Below are 16,131 nucleotides of genomic sequence, written 5' to 3'. Positions count from 1 at the left end.
AGGCGAAAGCGGGGCTCTTCCGTGCTGCTTTCTGCTTCCCCGAAGGCGGCTGCCGGGGAGGGGGAGGCGGAGGAGGAGCCGCCTTCATCCCCGGGCGGGCGGCGGCCCCTCCACTGCGCCAACCTGCAGGCGGGCTGGAGGCAGCAGCCCCGCCCGGCCGCCGTCTCCGTGGGGCTGCGCCTCCCCTCGCCTCCGTCCCGGGCAGAGCCGCAAGCAGCCGCTTCCCGCTGCGCCGGTCCTGGACTGCAGCTTGCTGGTGGCGTGGGCAACAAGCACCGGCATCTTGGAGCATCTTCTTTCCCGAGTGCCATTTCTCTTAGTCCTCTCCTCTCGTACCTGCAGCCTTTCCTTCTCCCTTCACTTCTCCTACCTTTTATTTCTCCCTTTATTCCCCTTCTCTTCCCATTTTCTGCCATTTTTTGGTGCCCCTTTTTTTTTTTTTTTTTTTTTTTCCCTCCTTTCTTCTTCCCTCACCCTGTTCTTTTGGGCTCTCTTCGTCTAGTGCCTCTTAATTTCCTGATTTCTTCTGATTTTTTTTCCTTGGACTTTGCCTTGTCATGTCAAGATGGAAGTCAGGCATGACTGGCTCTCCTCATCCCCCCATGAGGGCTTCGAGCAGATGAGGCTGAAGAGCAGACCCAGGGAGCCTTCCCCAAGCCTCACCAGAGTAGGTGCAAACTTCTACAGCACTGTCAAGCAGCAGGACTACAGTGCCAGTGTCTGGCTGAGGAGGAAAGACAAACTGGAGCACGTAAGCCAGCTTTTATTTCCCCCCACCCCCTTCTTTTTTTTTTTTTTTTTTTTTTTTTTTTTTTTTTTTCCTTTCTAGACCTCTGTCTAGGTATTCTGTTAGGGTACCTCTCTACCTGCTTGGACACCAGGAGAAAAGTCTTGCTCTGGTAACTGGGCATGGCATTTCCCAAATGGTAGAGAAAGGGGCTACTTAAGAGGACCCAGCCTGGTCAAATCTGAGGTAAATAGGATGTCAGTACTGTTCCCAAGCCACATGCGAGTATCTTCCTAACTGGAAGTATTTTTTAGTGTTCTTGGCTTATTCATTCTTCTATTCTTTCAAATTCAGCACTGATGTGGGAGGAGAAAGATTGAGGTGGTGCAGATGGAGGTTAGAGCATTTATCTCACAGTGATAATGTAGTTCTGGAATTGCTAGAAGAAAATAGCTATTTTAAAATTCTAGCTGTGATTTCACCCCCATTATTTTTCTGATTTTTCATGCATGGGACTTTGAAAATATTCAGTCTGTGTGGGGCAGAGGAGATTTCCTTCAGACACCTTTTTCTGCAGCAGTAGTACATGACTTAGTTAAGTGTGTTTGGGACCTCAATAGAACTGGTACTGTGGGCAGCTATAGTGAATATTTTATGAGAATTTAAGGTACTTCTAAGTATTCCTGTCTCAGATGATTGAACACATTTTTCATGTTACTTCTAACAGCAAGGAAATGGGTTTAGATGACCTGCATACTGTGTAAGAGTTTCCTGAATAGCTTATTAGGTGAAGCCCACTGTTGCAGTGTCCAGTACAATCAAAACAGGGAAGTAGCTGCATTTATAGGAATGCAAAATAATGTGGATGGGATTGCATAATGCAACAGTCTGCCATTCTTTACATTAGTGAGCAGCTTGCAATCACAGTCACATTGACTTCAAGACTTACAGAAAAATATTTCTTCAGGTACAGACACCTGAAGTCTCTTTGGATAGAAATGGTCTCATTAGAAGGATAAATTGCCTTTATTACATGAAAAGCCTAGATGGCATAGTGGAGTCCTTTAAAGACGAAACCTCGAAAAAGCTCCTCTATCAACTTGTTTGTGGAGTATTACCCACCATTCCCACTAACCCGAGGAGTATTTTATCACTGCTAGTGAAATCTTAAACTTGAGTTGTCTGCACTTCTGGAGAAATGACAGACTGACGAACTGTTGGAAATACCACATTTCAAATGCTGAGGAAAGGTATTGAATACTATCTGCCTTCTGACACATGCTTTTGTGATTATTCACACTAACAACAAGGATTCACAGTAGTGAGCTTGTAAGCAGAGTATTCTCCCATCGTGAATCAAGAAGAAAGGTCAATGCCTTATCTCTGTACAGCTGATGGCTAAAACATAGAAAGCACAGAAACCTCAGCTCTGGCTTTTGTTAGAGGATTTTAGTACATGTACCTACATGTTGATGTGTTTCATCAAATGAATGATTATTAATCAGGGGAAATAATCAGTCAACAGTTTGATAGCTAACTGCTGTTCTGATAGCTGAATATTAGCATGTTCAGATATTTGTATTTTAAATTATACCACAGCATTAGCATGGACAAGACGTTAACTTGTTTGAAGACTACAAGTGCAAAACCTTTTACTTTGTGTCTGGTTTGGCTGTTGGTCGATGTGTGGGGATTTTGTTTGTGTGTTGTTTTTTTTCCTTTGGATGAAGTCAGTGCATTTTCACAATGCTAATCTTCAATAACTCTGCACCATTGGTGTGAAAAGCTTTTTCTGTAAGCAGTTTGGTATGAATGCATGTTCTTCTGGGGGTTTCCCTCTCATTTGATCCACTTATTTTTATTCCCATAGCCTATTTGAACAATGTAAAGGAAAAAGTTGGAACACAATGGTTTTTGCTGGCCATGAAGTATTTATTTCATTGACATTTATTGTGACTACCCTGCAGTACATTAGATATGCCAACAGTATATATGTGAAAATACTTTGGTTTTATGATTTAAGGTAACTGCATAACTCATGATTCTTGTCGCAGACAGGGTGTTACCTAGCTCCCCTTAATGAACGTAAATAAAATATGTATTAATGTCTAGATTGCATTTTTCTTGCATATTTTTGGAGCAAGGTTGTTATTTTCTCTTTTCAGTTAAAACTTTGAGGGGTTGGAGTGTTTTCTTGCCAAGTAAGTTGTTTTCTACACTTCACTCTTCCACTCCAAAAAAACAACCCAGTTAATCTGAAATATATGATTTTGAATGGTATGGTCATTGCCATATGTTAACTTGTGGTCAGTGCTGGATAATAAAGATATACAAACTTTATGAGGTGGATAGAGGACACTAATAACATTTAATTGCAGCTTCCCCTGAGATAATCATGTTACTTGATACCTACAAAGAAAATCAAAATACAAGGAGTGACCATTCATGCAGACACTGATTTTTAAGATACGTCATCATAAATTTGATGCTACACAATGTCCGATATAGGCAGAAGGGTATATAGTGTGTGTAAGTCAAGATACGCATGAACAGATATTGAAGTTTCATATGTACTCTAGGTGTCATGGAGGGGGTTGGTGTTCATGTCATTGAAATTATTTCTTGAATTTATTTCAGTGTGGTTGTAATAGAAGTAACATTGGGCCAGTACATTTTGTATGCTACTTCCAGTAAATCACAGAATCACAAAATGTTAGGGGTTGGGAGGGACCTCAGAGCATCATCTAGTCCAATCCCCCTGCTGGAGCAGGAACACCCAGATGAGGTTACACAGGAATGTGCCTGGGTGGGTTTTGAATGTCTCCAGAGTAGGAGACTCCACAATCCCCCTGGGCAGCCTGTTCCAGTGTTCTGTCACCCTCACTGAGAAGAAGTTTCTTCTAAAATTTAAGTGAAACCTCCTATGTTCCAGTTTTAACCCATTACCCCTTGTCCTACTGTTGGTTGTCATCAAGAAGAGCCTGGCTCCATCCTCGTGACACTCACCCTTTATATATTTGTAAACATTAATAAGGTCACCCCTCAGTCTCCTCTCCTCCAAACTAAAGAGACTCAGCTCCCTCAGCCTTTCCTCACAAGGGAGATGCTCCACTCCCTTCATCATCTTTGTTGCCCTGTGCTGGACTCTCTCCAGCTGTTCCCTGTCCTTCTTGAACTGAGGGGCCCAGAACTGGACACAATATTCCAGGTGTGGTCTCACCAGGGCAGAGTAGAGGGGAAGGAGAACCTCTCTGGACCTACTAACCACCCCCTTTCTAATACACCCCAGGATGCCGTTGGCCTTCCTGGCCACAAGGGCACAGTGTTGACTTGTAGTCATCCTGCTGTCCACCAGGACACCCAGGTCCCTTTCCCCTACACTGCTCTCTAATAGGTCGTTCCCCAACTTATACTGGAAAATGGGGTTGTTCCTGCCCAGATGCAAGACTTTACACTTGCCCTTGTTGTATTTCATTAAATTTTTCTCCACCGAATTCTCCAGCCTGTCCAGCTCTCGCTGGATGGCAGCACAGCCTTCTGACATGTCAGCCACTCCTCCCAGCTTGGTGTCATCAGCAAACTTGCTGATAGAACACTCTATTCCTTCATCCAAATAATTCATTAATATATTGAATAATACCGGCTCCAGTACTGACCTTTGAGACACTCCACTAGATACAGGCTTCCAACTCTCTGCCCCATTGACCATGACACTCTGGCTTCTTTTCTTCAGCCAGTTTGCAGTCCACCTCACTTCCCCATCGTCCAGACGGCACTCCCTCAGTTTAGCTGTAAAGATGCTGCGGGAGACTCTGTCAAATGCCTTACTGAAGTCAAGGTAGACCATATCCACCGCTCTGCCATCATCCATCCACCTTGTTATGTCCTCATAAAAGTCAATTAAGTTGGTCAAGCACGACTTCCGCTTGGAGAAGTTGTGTTGACTGCCCCTAATGACCCTCTTATCCTTGATATGCTTTGAAATGGCACCAAGAATAAGTTGTTCCATCAGTTTCCCAGGGATGGAGGTGAGGCTGACCAGTCTATAGTTACCCAGGTCCTCATTCTTGCCCTTTCTGAAGACTGGAATGACATTTGCTTTCCTCCAGTCCTCAGGCACCTCTCCCGTTTCCCAAGACTTGGCAAAGATGATGGAGAGTGGTCCAGCAATGACCTCAGCCAGTTCCCTCAGCACTCGCAGGTGCATCCTATCGGGACCCATGGATTTATGGATGTCCAGTGTGCCTGATTGCTCCCTAACACAGTCCTCATCAACTAAGGCAAACTCCTCCATTGTCCTGACTTCCTCTGGGGTCTCAGTGGTACGGGGCTCCTCAGGACAGCCTCCGGCAGAGTAGACAGAGACAAAGAAGGCATTCAGTAACTCTGCCTTCTCTGTATCTTCTGTCACCAGGGCACCCACCTCGTTCATCAGTGGGCCTACACTGCCTCTCGTGTTAGTTTTATCTGCCATGTATTTGAAAAAGCTCTTTCTGTTGTCCTTGACCCCTCTCTCCAGGTTTAATTCTAAGGAGACCTTAGCTTTCCTAGTTGCCTCCCTAAACCCTCTGACAACAGCCTTATATTCTCCCCAAGTGGCCAGCCTCTCCTTCCATGATCTGTAAACGCTCCTCTTCCACTTGCACTTACCCAGCAGCTCCCTGTTTAACCATGGAGGTCTCCTGGCTCCTTTCCTTGACTTCCTACTTGTCGAGATGTTCTGATCCTGAGCCTGGTAGAAGCAGTCCCTGAACACTAACCAACTCTCTTGGGCCCCTTTATCTTCAAGCAGCCTTGCCCATGGGATTTCCCCTAGAAATTGCTTGAAAAGGCCAAAGTTTGCCCTGCAGAAGTCCAGGGTTGCAATTCTGTTTGCTATTCTGTTCCTGCCACAGGAGATCCTGAACTCCACCATCTCATGGTGGCTGCAACCAAGCCAGCCCTCAACCTTTACTGCTTCAACCAGACCCTCCTTGTTAGTGAGGATGAGGTCCAGCAGTGCACCTCTCCTAGCTGGCTTCTCCACCCTTTGCATCAGAATGTTATTGTCAAGGCACTAGAGGAACCTCTTAGACTGTGGCTGGCTGGCTGAATGGTCCTTCCAGCAAACACTGGGGAAGTTAAAATCCCCCACAACAACCAGGGCCTGTGACTGTGAGGCTGTTCTCAGCTGTCTGTAGAAGGACTAATCAACTTCCTCACCCTGATCTGGTGGCCTATTGTAGACACCCACAACAGTATCACCCCTGCCAGCCTGCCCCTTAATTCTCACCCAATCTTTGTAGATATAATATATTGATTTTCATTGAAGTGAGTAGCATGAATTATTCATGTGTGACACTCCTTACTAATCCATATATAGTTTGAGGAACTAAAAAAATCTTAGGAATCTGATTTTTATCAAATTGTTTATATAAAAAAATCCCCAGTACACAAACAGATTGTTTCCAGATTTCAAAACTGTAGCAATGTTTTGGGTTTTAGTGTTGTGTTTGTGTTTTGTTTAAATAACATATTTCCATTTGAAGCATGTGGTAAAAAGGTTCAAAATTCAACTTGGCCATATCTCTTCTAAAAGTACAGAAAAAGTTCAGATGCACAAATATGATACAGTTTCTTTTAAAATTGTTTAATACTTAATTATTGACTGACTGCAGAGGAAGTAAAAATCTGGAATGTGTCACTGGCGCCTTGCTAATTAGTTGCTCTTCAAATGAGTCTTAACATAGTGTGTCTCCGCCTTGTGTAATTGTTGATGTGGCTTTCCTTATTCCAAGTGGCAGTAACACAATTTGTACTATACAAGATCTGAACACTACTCACCTTGCCTCTGTTTTCACTTGTGAACTCCTATGCTGTGTTTAAGATTACATGAGTCTTCTGTAACATGTTTAAAGATAGACCAATGAGCAGTTTTTGCTGAAGTGAGGCTTTGCTCTATGTGTGCGCTAATGGGTCAAAAAGCCATTCTTTTAATGGAGGAAATTATTAGAGGTGTGAGGAACTCTGTCTCTGCAGAGGTGACCACAGTGATGCTGCAAACCTTTGGCTGAAATTCCTGCAGAATGGAGATTGTTCTGATTCTATGTCTCTGCTTCAGCTCGTGCCTCGTGCCTTTTTGTGAAGTTGTTTGTGTGGTACTGGAAGTGTTGGGGTGAAAACTGTTGTGTGAAGTATTGTTAAAGTCCCCTTTGCGTGGTGTTTTTTGTTTGTTTGTCTGGTGTTCCCTTTTATAATGAAAGAGGAATTGGTTAAGAGAAACAAAAGGAGGAGGAGGTAGGGATGGGGAGAAAGAGCCACTAACCTGATAGCCTTTAGCTGGTGGGAATTATGCCTGGTTTAATTTACAGCAACTCTCCATCTTGTCTCTGTATCCCTCAGTAATGGCAAGTACTGTAAAATTGCCTTCCTAGTACCTTAGGAAAGAATTCTAGAGAACATAAATTTACATAATCAAAACTTAAAAGCAGAAGAGTTTTCTTTTTAAGCTACATCAGATCTGCTTGAAGCATGTATTCTTTTTTATGACAAATACAGGTATTCCTTTCTCTGAGGTGTAATGGTAGTCTTTCTCTAATAACTTTTAAATGTAATTATTTACTTGATTACATTGAAACATTTTAGAAATTGTCTTTTAAGAAAAACTACTTCAAGACTTTTTGGGAGATCTGGTGTCAGAACAGTTTTATTTCCTGGAGGTCCTTGGTCTGTTACTTTTAGTATTATAATAATTAGGATAATTTATCTATAATTCTTGCATCATCTCTTGATTTTACTGAACTTTTGATCAACAGCAAAGGTAACATCGTGATTTTCAGATTTTGAGTACTCTTGCTGTTATGAAAATTGACTTGACCAGTTGATGTTATGCAGCCGATCAGCATACTGCTGTCCCCTTGACAGCATTGCTATCCGGAGAGAAAAGAGGCTGTGAGGCAGAGGAAGGGCAATGTTGTGTGGCAGGAGAGGCAGATGTCTAACATGCAAATGTTAGGCTTAAGACAATTTACAACACTGCCTGACAAGCTGACATGACTGTGGTACTTCTCAGAGCCTCATGATGAGATCAGAAATAAAATATAACTTTCACTCACCTGTCATCTTTATAACAATTGAAATCCCAAATACAATTCCTCTATTTCATTTCTATTCAAAAAGTAGTAGTTCTTTTAGGCAGCCATTTTTGTCTTTCATATTTTTTTTTTCTTACAATACAGGAAATTCTTAAAAAAACATTGTTGGACAGCTTAAAACTGCAATTCTGCTCTTGAGTGTAAATCAACATAAATGTTAGAGGTCAGAGGATGTATTTATAGGCTTTAGAATTTATCATCCTAAGCATGGCAGAAGGCACCATTAGCACAGCTATGACCTGTAACATGTAGACAAAAACGGTGGCTATAGCTTGATACAAAGACGTAACAGGAGTGGAACTCAGTCAAGCCAAATCAGTTGCTGGACAGAGCCAACAGCTTTAACGTAGGTGAATAATAAAAGGATCTAAATGGGAATTCAAAAAATCATTACACACGTTCCCAAAGCAGCTCCTGTCTTGCAGTAAATGTGAACACATGGCTTTTTTTAGTTAATGAATTGACAGAGTCTTTTGCTCTAAGCAGGTATAAAGAATTTGTTGTCTGGAATAGTGTTAGGTTAGCCATTAGGAAAAGGTTCTTCACCCAGAGGGTGGTGGAGCACTGGAACCGGCTCCCCAGGGAGGTGTCACAGCCCCAAGCCTGACGGTATTTGTCAAGCAATTGGACAATGCCCTCAGACACATGATGTGAAATGTGGAGTTGTCCTGTGCAGGGACAGGAGGTGGACTCATTGATCCTTGTGGGTCCCTTCCAACTCAGGACATTCTATGATTCTATGTCAGATACCAAGAAGACTGGAGTGCATGATGTATGAAGGTACATAAGCAGGAACAATTCAGAGGTTTCTAAAGAGCTGATTTCCAGCGTTTGGAGCTTTCTGATGGCATGGTTGCAGATGATAATTCCAACTGTTTGCCTTGTCCTGGAGGTAGATTTGTATATTTAGATTTCATTATTAAAATCAAGGGAACAGTCTCCATTAGTGGACGGACTTCGGCTTTTTCTCAACAGAAGACTGACATTTGGAATTGCCTGCCTGACGCAGCAGTACTAACATGTGTTGAGGTTCTAGCTGAAGTAGTAGAATGCAGTTCACTGCTGACAGACTGTGTGGAGGAATTCTGTTGAAATACTGCTTTCCGTGAACATGTCTTTCTCCAGTAATGTTTTGTAGACAAACATAGTTGGAGAAAATAAATGTTCAGAGAAGTGGAAAAAGGGGACCAAAATCATTGAACAGTGTTCAGAAAACACTGAATAGCATTTTAAGGCAGAACATAGAAACTGATTTATCTGGAAAATAGTATGAAGAATATGAAATCTTGGCACTTGGAGGGGAAAGAATACTTTTATGTGTGGTAACTACTGAAACAAGTTAAGTTTGTATTGAAAAGCATTGAAAATATCATACCTGATATTAATAGATCATTTTTCTCCTAGTGCCAGCTGCCCACCAAGCCACTCTCTCACCCCACCCTCCCCAACGGGACAGGGGAAGAAAAGGAGATAATACATCTTGTAGCTTGAGATAAAGATAGCTAGATCACTCACCAATTACTGTCACAGGCCAATCAGACTCAACTTGGGGAAAATTAATTTAATCTATTGACAATTAAAAATAGGATCGGATAGTGAGAAACAAGGACAAAACTAAAAAAACATTATCCTCTCCCCACTTCTTTTCAGTCTTAACTTCAGTCCTTTGTTCCTGACTCTACCTCTTTCTCCCCAACCCCCCAGGTAGCACAGGGTTTTGGGGAGTATGGGCTGCAGTTAGTTCATAACACTTTGCTGCTTCTTCCTCTGCGCACTGTTCCCTAGCTGTGGTGTGGGGACCCTCCCACAGGATACAGTCCTCGTCAAACTGTTCCAGCGTGGGTCCTCCCCACAGGCTTCAGCTCTTAAAAAACTGCCTCAGTGTGAGTCCTTTCCGTGGGGTACAGTCCTTCAGGAATGGACTGCTCCAGCATGGGTGTGCATGGGCTGCAGTTTCTGCCAGAAAGCCTGCTCCTGCGTGGGCTCGCTGTAGGCTGCAGCTTCCTCCAGCACACATCCACATGCTCTGCTGTGGCGTTCTCCATGGGCTGCAGTGTGGTATCTGCTCTCGTGTGGTCTTCCAAGGGCTGTAGCGAGACAGCCTACTTCATTATGCTGTTCCATAGGCAGCAGGAGAATCTCTACTCTGGCAGCTGGAACACCTCCTTCCCCTTGTCCTTCACCGACCTTGGTGTCTGCAGGGCTGTTTATCTCATGTTTTTCTCACTCTTCTCACCCAGATGCGGCACAGTGGTTTTTACCTTTCCTTAAACAGGTTATCACAGAGGCACTACGAGTGTTTTTGATGGGCCCAGCTTTGACAAGAAGGGGCTCTGTCATGGAGCCAGCTGGAACATGGGGGCAGCCACTGGTCTCGCAGAGGCCAGCTCTGCATCAGCCTCCCCTACCAAAAGCTAGCTATGTAAACCCAATACACTAGTTTTGGAAGATCGTATTCTTTCTCTGACACATGAGAAAAACTTTAAACATTGCATTAATCTACTGCATCAGTTCTGATTATTTCAACCTCAGTCACTTTGAAAGTCCAAGTCTCTAAAGCTAGACTTAATTTATAGCATCTGGCTTCATGCTGTTGAACAAGAAAACAAAACAACTTGAAGTTTCAAAGTTGCATTTAACATAAATTTATATATGCATGTATAAATTTAATTCAACCCATTCAAGACTTTTTTTTAGAAATGAAGTTTTCTAGTTTCTGAACAAAAGGCCTAAATCTTAGGCTGTGTTTATTCCAGATGCCAACTTCAGTGAAGATATGGGAAAAGTAGATTTCGTTGCTATACCTTTCCTAATGCTACCAGCATTAAGGAAAACCCAGATTACTTTTTTGCTACTGTCATCCCTTCATTTTATCAGTATTGCCCATCCTTGTTTAAGGATTTTGAAATAGCAGCTTCAGAAACTTGCAACTTAATCTTGTCTGTTACACAAATGAGTACTCTGCAGTCTTCAGTGATTTGGTCTTGTAGCAGAACATTGACAGTAACACTTTGAAAGATAGTAGGAATACTTAAGATATTAGGAAGATTGTCCTTAGTGAGTATCTCCTCAAAATTGCAGTCACGTCACCCTCTGTAGGGGATGCCCAGAGAAGGTAGTCTCTGTGCCTGAATGTATGTTTGGCTTAGGCCTTCTTCCATCCCAGAACAAGGAATGCAAAAATACTGCAGTGAAAGTCTTTACCAGACTAGCCAAAGAGGGAAACAGACCAACTCCTGTCAATGATTAATAAACTCCATTTAATTGTTATTCAAGATGGGAAACCATATACTCTTAATCATTCCTAAAAAAGAAGGTCCTGTCTGTGCTGTCAGTAGACTCCCTAGATCTGTCTTCTGTGATGAAGCCCTTTCTAGAGGAATGTGCTTATGAATGCCCATCTCTGCTTCCCAGGCATTTTCTGTGGTTTCATTACTGAGTGGAAAAAGAAAACAACTGGATGCCCTGCTAATGTCTTGAAAGGTCCATCTGTCCTATTAAAATGAATGTTCCCTCTGTCGTATTTCAGAATCTGAAAGGAGGTTTCTTAAAATGATATTTAGATGAGTATTTTTTAACTTTTGCATTACTACATTCTGCATTACTAGATGGCAGCTGTTAGAGTAAAAAAAAAATAACATTCATTTTCAAATTCAGTGACACTTCTCTAGAATCTGTAACATTATGTAGTCTGAGTGGACAATCAAGTTGCTTCCAATCTATCCATTGCAGTTCTTGGAAACTGGAGTAGATTATTTAAGCGTATACCTAGATTAGGCAATAGGTACATGCCAGGATTCACATCCCCTAATCAGCCAAACTGAGGACTTGTGCTGCTGCTTGATCGTGACCTATATGCCCAGGTTTCCAGAATAGGGGAATGACGATGTGAATGTGTGCCTAGGTGTTCTCTGGCGGGGATCCAGGTGAGCCATTTATCGAGAATTGAGGCAGTCCCAGATTCACTGGTGTTTAGTGTTATGAAGGATGCAAATTAGCCTACTGTTCCTTCAAAATGACTTAAATACTTGACTTCCTCTGATAGTCGGACTGTTTACTGTGCCTTAGTGGGCAGAAGGGCCACTCAGCTAAAAGTGAAGAAATTGTATGTGGGGAACTAGAACCTCAGAAGTTCAGGAAGAGAGGCAATGATTGACACATTGGTGCTGGTGAAGTGAATTAATCAGAAATCAATTTTTATTAGATCACAAACTTATTCCTAGGTTTTTTTGGATGCTTATCTGTCAAGACAGTCTCATTTTTTATTTTTTTATTTTTTTATTTTTTTTTAAGGTTTGCTCCTCAGAATTCTTTCACTTTACTAAAGGCTCTCCGAATATAACATAGGGTTTGAGTATTTTTATAGGGTTTTGGATTCTTTTGTTTCGATCAATGCATTGTGAAATTTGAGTGTGAAGATAATATCTAGTCCTGGACAGAGAAATATCAGAGTTTTAGCAATATCTTCAGTTGTGCGTTTTGTTAAGTATTCTTAATAAAATGAAGAATTAAAAAAACTTAGTTCTATTTCTGACTGCATGATGTCAACATAATCAGTAGCTTGTTTTATGATTTATGTAGTCATTGCAGCTCATAGATACTAGTAATTCTAATTTTTGTTGTTATTTGTATTTCACTATTTACAGTTGTAATGAAATGTTTAATGGAATAAAAGAGCTAATGTATTTGAGAATTGTTACTAATAAAACAAATAGTGATTCACATAATTCCTGCCATTGTGATACATTAAATAGGCTGAATTTTCCCAAGGCACTTTAAACTGTTTGGAGCAGAACCAAATGTGGAGCGGTGCTGAGATGGAGATTGTGACCAGTTCAATTTTCATGATCCTGCTGTTATTCCAATAAAGGTGAACTTATTTGAGGTTTTACTCTAACTTGATTATCTAAAAGCTGGTAGATGTTGTAAAAAGTCTATCATAATGAGCAGATGTGTATTTGTTTTAAAACACGTGAATCAGTATAAGTTAGTAATGTCTTCAGCACTTTCAGCCATAGTAAATATGGCATGTCTCACTAGTGTTTTTTGTGGTACAGAAATTGTGCTGCTGCCCATTAAGTTCCATGACTCATCAGTTCAAGGCAGAAGGTTTTGATAAGGGCATATGCATTCTGTGTGCTGAGCAAACTTCTGGCATTGCCTCAACTGAGGCTACATACTTATGGGCATGGTATTAAAGGTGGCAGTGATTTGAACCCTGCTTGTTTGTGCTGTAATAAAGTCTCTGTTGACTTTACTGCTACAGACTTCAGTTGCTAATGAGCTCCTTGGAAGAAGACTCTGGATCAGCTCAGCTGTCATGGATTTGGAAGAAAAAAAGCTGGTTCAATATATCATGCTATGCAGTTGGTAGAAAAATCTTTTTCAGGGTCCTCACCTTTTCTTGAGCTTTAAGTCTCTGGATCATCAGGCTAGTTCCCAATATATTGAGAAAACACTTTGCAGTTAGCACAGGGGAAAATCCTTGACTGGGTATGAAAAGGACAAAAGGTGGCCTAATATGACAGGTGGGATATAAGAAACTGTAAGGTCTGTGTGAGCACGCAAAAAATTCAGTTGCCCACCCTTTAAGTCTGCCTTAAGGTGTTTCAGGATGGAGAATACAGAAGGAAGGAAGTCAGACGGTACATTTGAAAATTCAATTGTCTGCCAAGACATGAATACCTGAAGAAAACACAGAAAAACAAAGCTATCTGTGAAATTGTTTCTTTGCTCCCAATTAGAATATTTCTGTTCCTCATTAGAAAGCATAGGTGAAAATAATGGCCATCATGCTAAAAAGCAAATCAAACCTAAACAGGAATATCTCATTTTAATGATGGCAGGTATCGTCTGTTTTCATGTTTTGTACTTATGTAAGTGGAAATGTGCACCTGTTTAATGATAATAATGGGAAAAGAAACAACTCTCTCAAAAAAACCCAACCAACCTAATAGAAAAACCCAACCAAACCATGAAAACCCCTGATGTCTCTTGGGGTAAATGAATTAGGTGAGCAAATAGAAGCATGTGCATGGGTGTGACTGGTGGCTACAATAAAGATGGAGACTCTTGTTGAGTTCTGCTATTTCCCTATAGTTGTCTATTGGAGAGGACCCACAAGCATTTAGAAAATCTTGTGTTCATGGAACACTAAGAAAAAAAACAAGTGATTAGAGAACATATAGAAATTTTGAAAGAGCATCTTTCCTGTGGCTTTCTGGCAGGTGCTGACAAAAGCTGGCTTGTTTAGCCTTTTCATAGGCAGCATTTATAACCCAGCATTGCCCATTCACTGTTACCTTCTGGAATAAAGTGGTTTAAATCAGGATGTCAAATAACTTTTCCCTGCTTACTAAAGAATTTTTTCATGGCATGCAGCAGTTTGTTTAGTTCTGTAAGCTCTAATATTGAAGGTATGCTACCTACTGACCTTTGTGATCTTTGATGCCTTACAGAAAAGTAGTTTCCCTAAGTTTTCAATGAGTTTCATAATGCTACTTTCTGGTAGGATAGTGAGCCTGCCCTTCACATCAATTAGATATGGCTTCAGTAACAATTTGAAGTGTTTGCTAATCTGTGTTATTTCTCCATGTATCTTTTAATGGAAAACCAGTATGTTTTGTGAAGAGTCATCTTTCACTGTTTGCTAGATAAAAAGTTGGGAGTCATGCATACAGTCACTTGTCCTGTGTATAAGTGCTGCTTAAAACAATATGGGGCAAAGTATATTCAGTGCTGCATCTATTGGATCTGTGATTTTTAGATCCCTGAGAAAATGCTTATTTTGAGCAAGGCCTGTTAGATAAATAAAGATTACATATCCACCCTCGTTGGTGCAGCTGATTGGATGGTTCTAAGGAAACACAACTTGAAAATGGATGGCTTGAAACAAGCAAACAAAAAGAACATTGGTGAATGAAAGCCCAACAATTTTGAACCTATTGGCAATTCAAAACAACTTTTGGAGCGATTTATTTGTAGAATGTGACTTATACCCAATCTGTGATGCTGAAGGCTGCTTGGTGCTTATTTGGGATGCCATGAGTGTAAAAAGATCAATATACCAGATGCTGTTTCAGACCTTTACACTGAGCATGATTTATTGTTTGAATAACAATTCCTCTGGGTCTTGCATGAAACAAAGTCACTTAAGTGTTTTGGAAAATGTTACTCGTTTCAACAAAGCAATTTCCTTTGTCACTGGGAGCTGCTGTCCCTGCAGACTTTTCTTTCAATTGCCTGTTGGGCATGTGACAGGCAGATAGCACCTAGTCCTTTCTGTGTAATTTTATCCTGTTTTATGCAGTATCGTTCCCTCTAAGCTTTGTTGTCGTGGCTTAGTGGCATCGAAGTACTGCTGCAGAAAGCTGGAATGCGCGAGCCTGTACTCTCTGGCTGTGTGATTTGTTTTGCAACCATATGAGACTGAAACCTTTGACTGCTAGAAATTTCAATTTTTAAAAATATATTTTTTATTCAGTTTGTGCAGTTTGTTCTCCTTGTCTGTCTGTGCTGGGGCTGTTCCAAGCATTCAGTTTTTAAAAGCTACTGTATTGTATTATACAGCTGTTTCCCTTTCTACTTCTCCAAGGTTGGATTTTTCTACCCAAATCAAGACATTTGTTTTTTCATTTTTTTTTTCTATAATTTCATCTCATAATTTCTTTCATGACACTTTATTTTAAAATTCTTTTTCTTGGCTCCCTTTTCCCTGCCTTGACCCCTGAAGTTCTCTGAGAAATCTACAGCTTTATTTTGTTATTGCATGTCATCTTCCGTGATGCACCTTGTGTATGGAACTCCTAGGGAAAATATGATGAGTGAAATATATGTATGGTTTGCAATAATACAGTTTTCTTACAAGGTTTAGACATAATTTTTGTACTGGAAGGGTAACACTTTCTGAAGTTCTTAAGTGATTTAAACTTGTAAGTCCTGAGTATGCCCTTTTGAAAACTTGGAAGTTAAAATGAAAATGGAATTTTCTGAGTTTTGTGACAGTTTACATTGGGCAACAGCCTTGCAAGTGCGGTTTATAGATCTGATAATATAAAATAAAATTATCACAATCAGAATGACTGAAGCTTTTACCACCAGTGTGACTTTGTTCTGTCAACCAGCAGTGTGTTCTTTCACCATTTTCTCTCCTTGTAATTAAATAGGAGCTCGGATGTTTTCCGTGCAGAGAAACACAAGCCACTGTACCATTGTGCATGGAAAGGGATGTTTCTCAGTTTATGGAATCTGTTTTCTAAGAGATTACACATT

The 16,131-nt window shown here is 41.0% G+C and overlaps 1 protein-coding gene across 5 annotated transcripts in view; it reads left to right on the top strand.

The window, feature by feature from the left end:
• Nucleotides 1-16,131, top strand: part of PLD5 (phospholipase D family member 5) — a 180,972-nt gene that overhangs the window by 1,582 nt on the left and 163,259 nt on the right. For 4 of the 5 annotated variants that reach the window (XM_021296011.2, XM_021296006.2, XM_065057846.1 and 1 more), the window contains exon 2: nt 566-751. The exons of the other annotated variant lie outside the window; for it this stretch is intronic. Coding sequence is in view for 2 of the 4 variants with exons in the window: in XM_021296006.2 (XP_021151681.1) it covers nt 566-751 (186 nt within the window). In the remaining 2 variants the exon portion in view is untranslated. The remainder of the gene's footprint in view (nt 1-565; nt 752-16,131) is intronic. 5 annotated transcript variants of the gene reach the window in all.

The sequence above is a fragment of the Columba livia genome, chromosome 3, assembly GCF_036013475.1.
Source record: "Columba livia isolate bColLiv1 breed racing homer chromosome 3, bColLiv1.pat.W.v2, whole genome shotgun sequence".
Lineage (NCBI taxonomy): Eukaryota > Metazoa > Chordata > Aves > Columbiformes > Columbidae > Columba > Columba livia.
The sequence above is the reverse complement of the archived record's forward strand: the minus strand, read 5'-3'. Positions and strand labels throughout refer to the sequence as shown.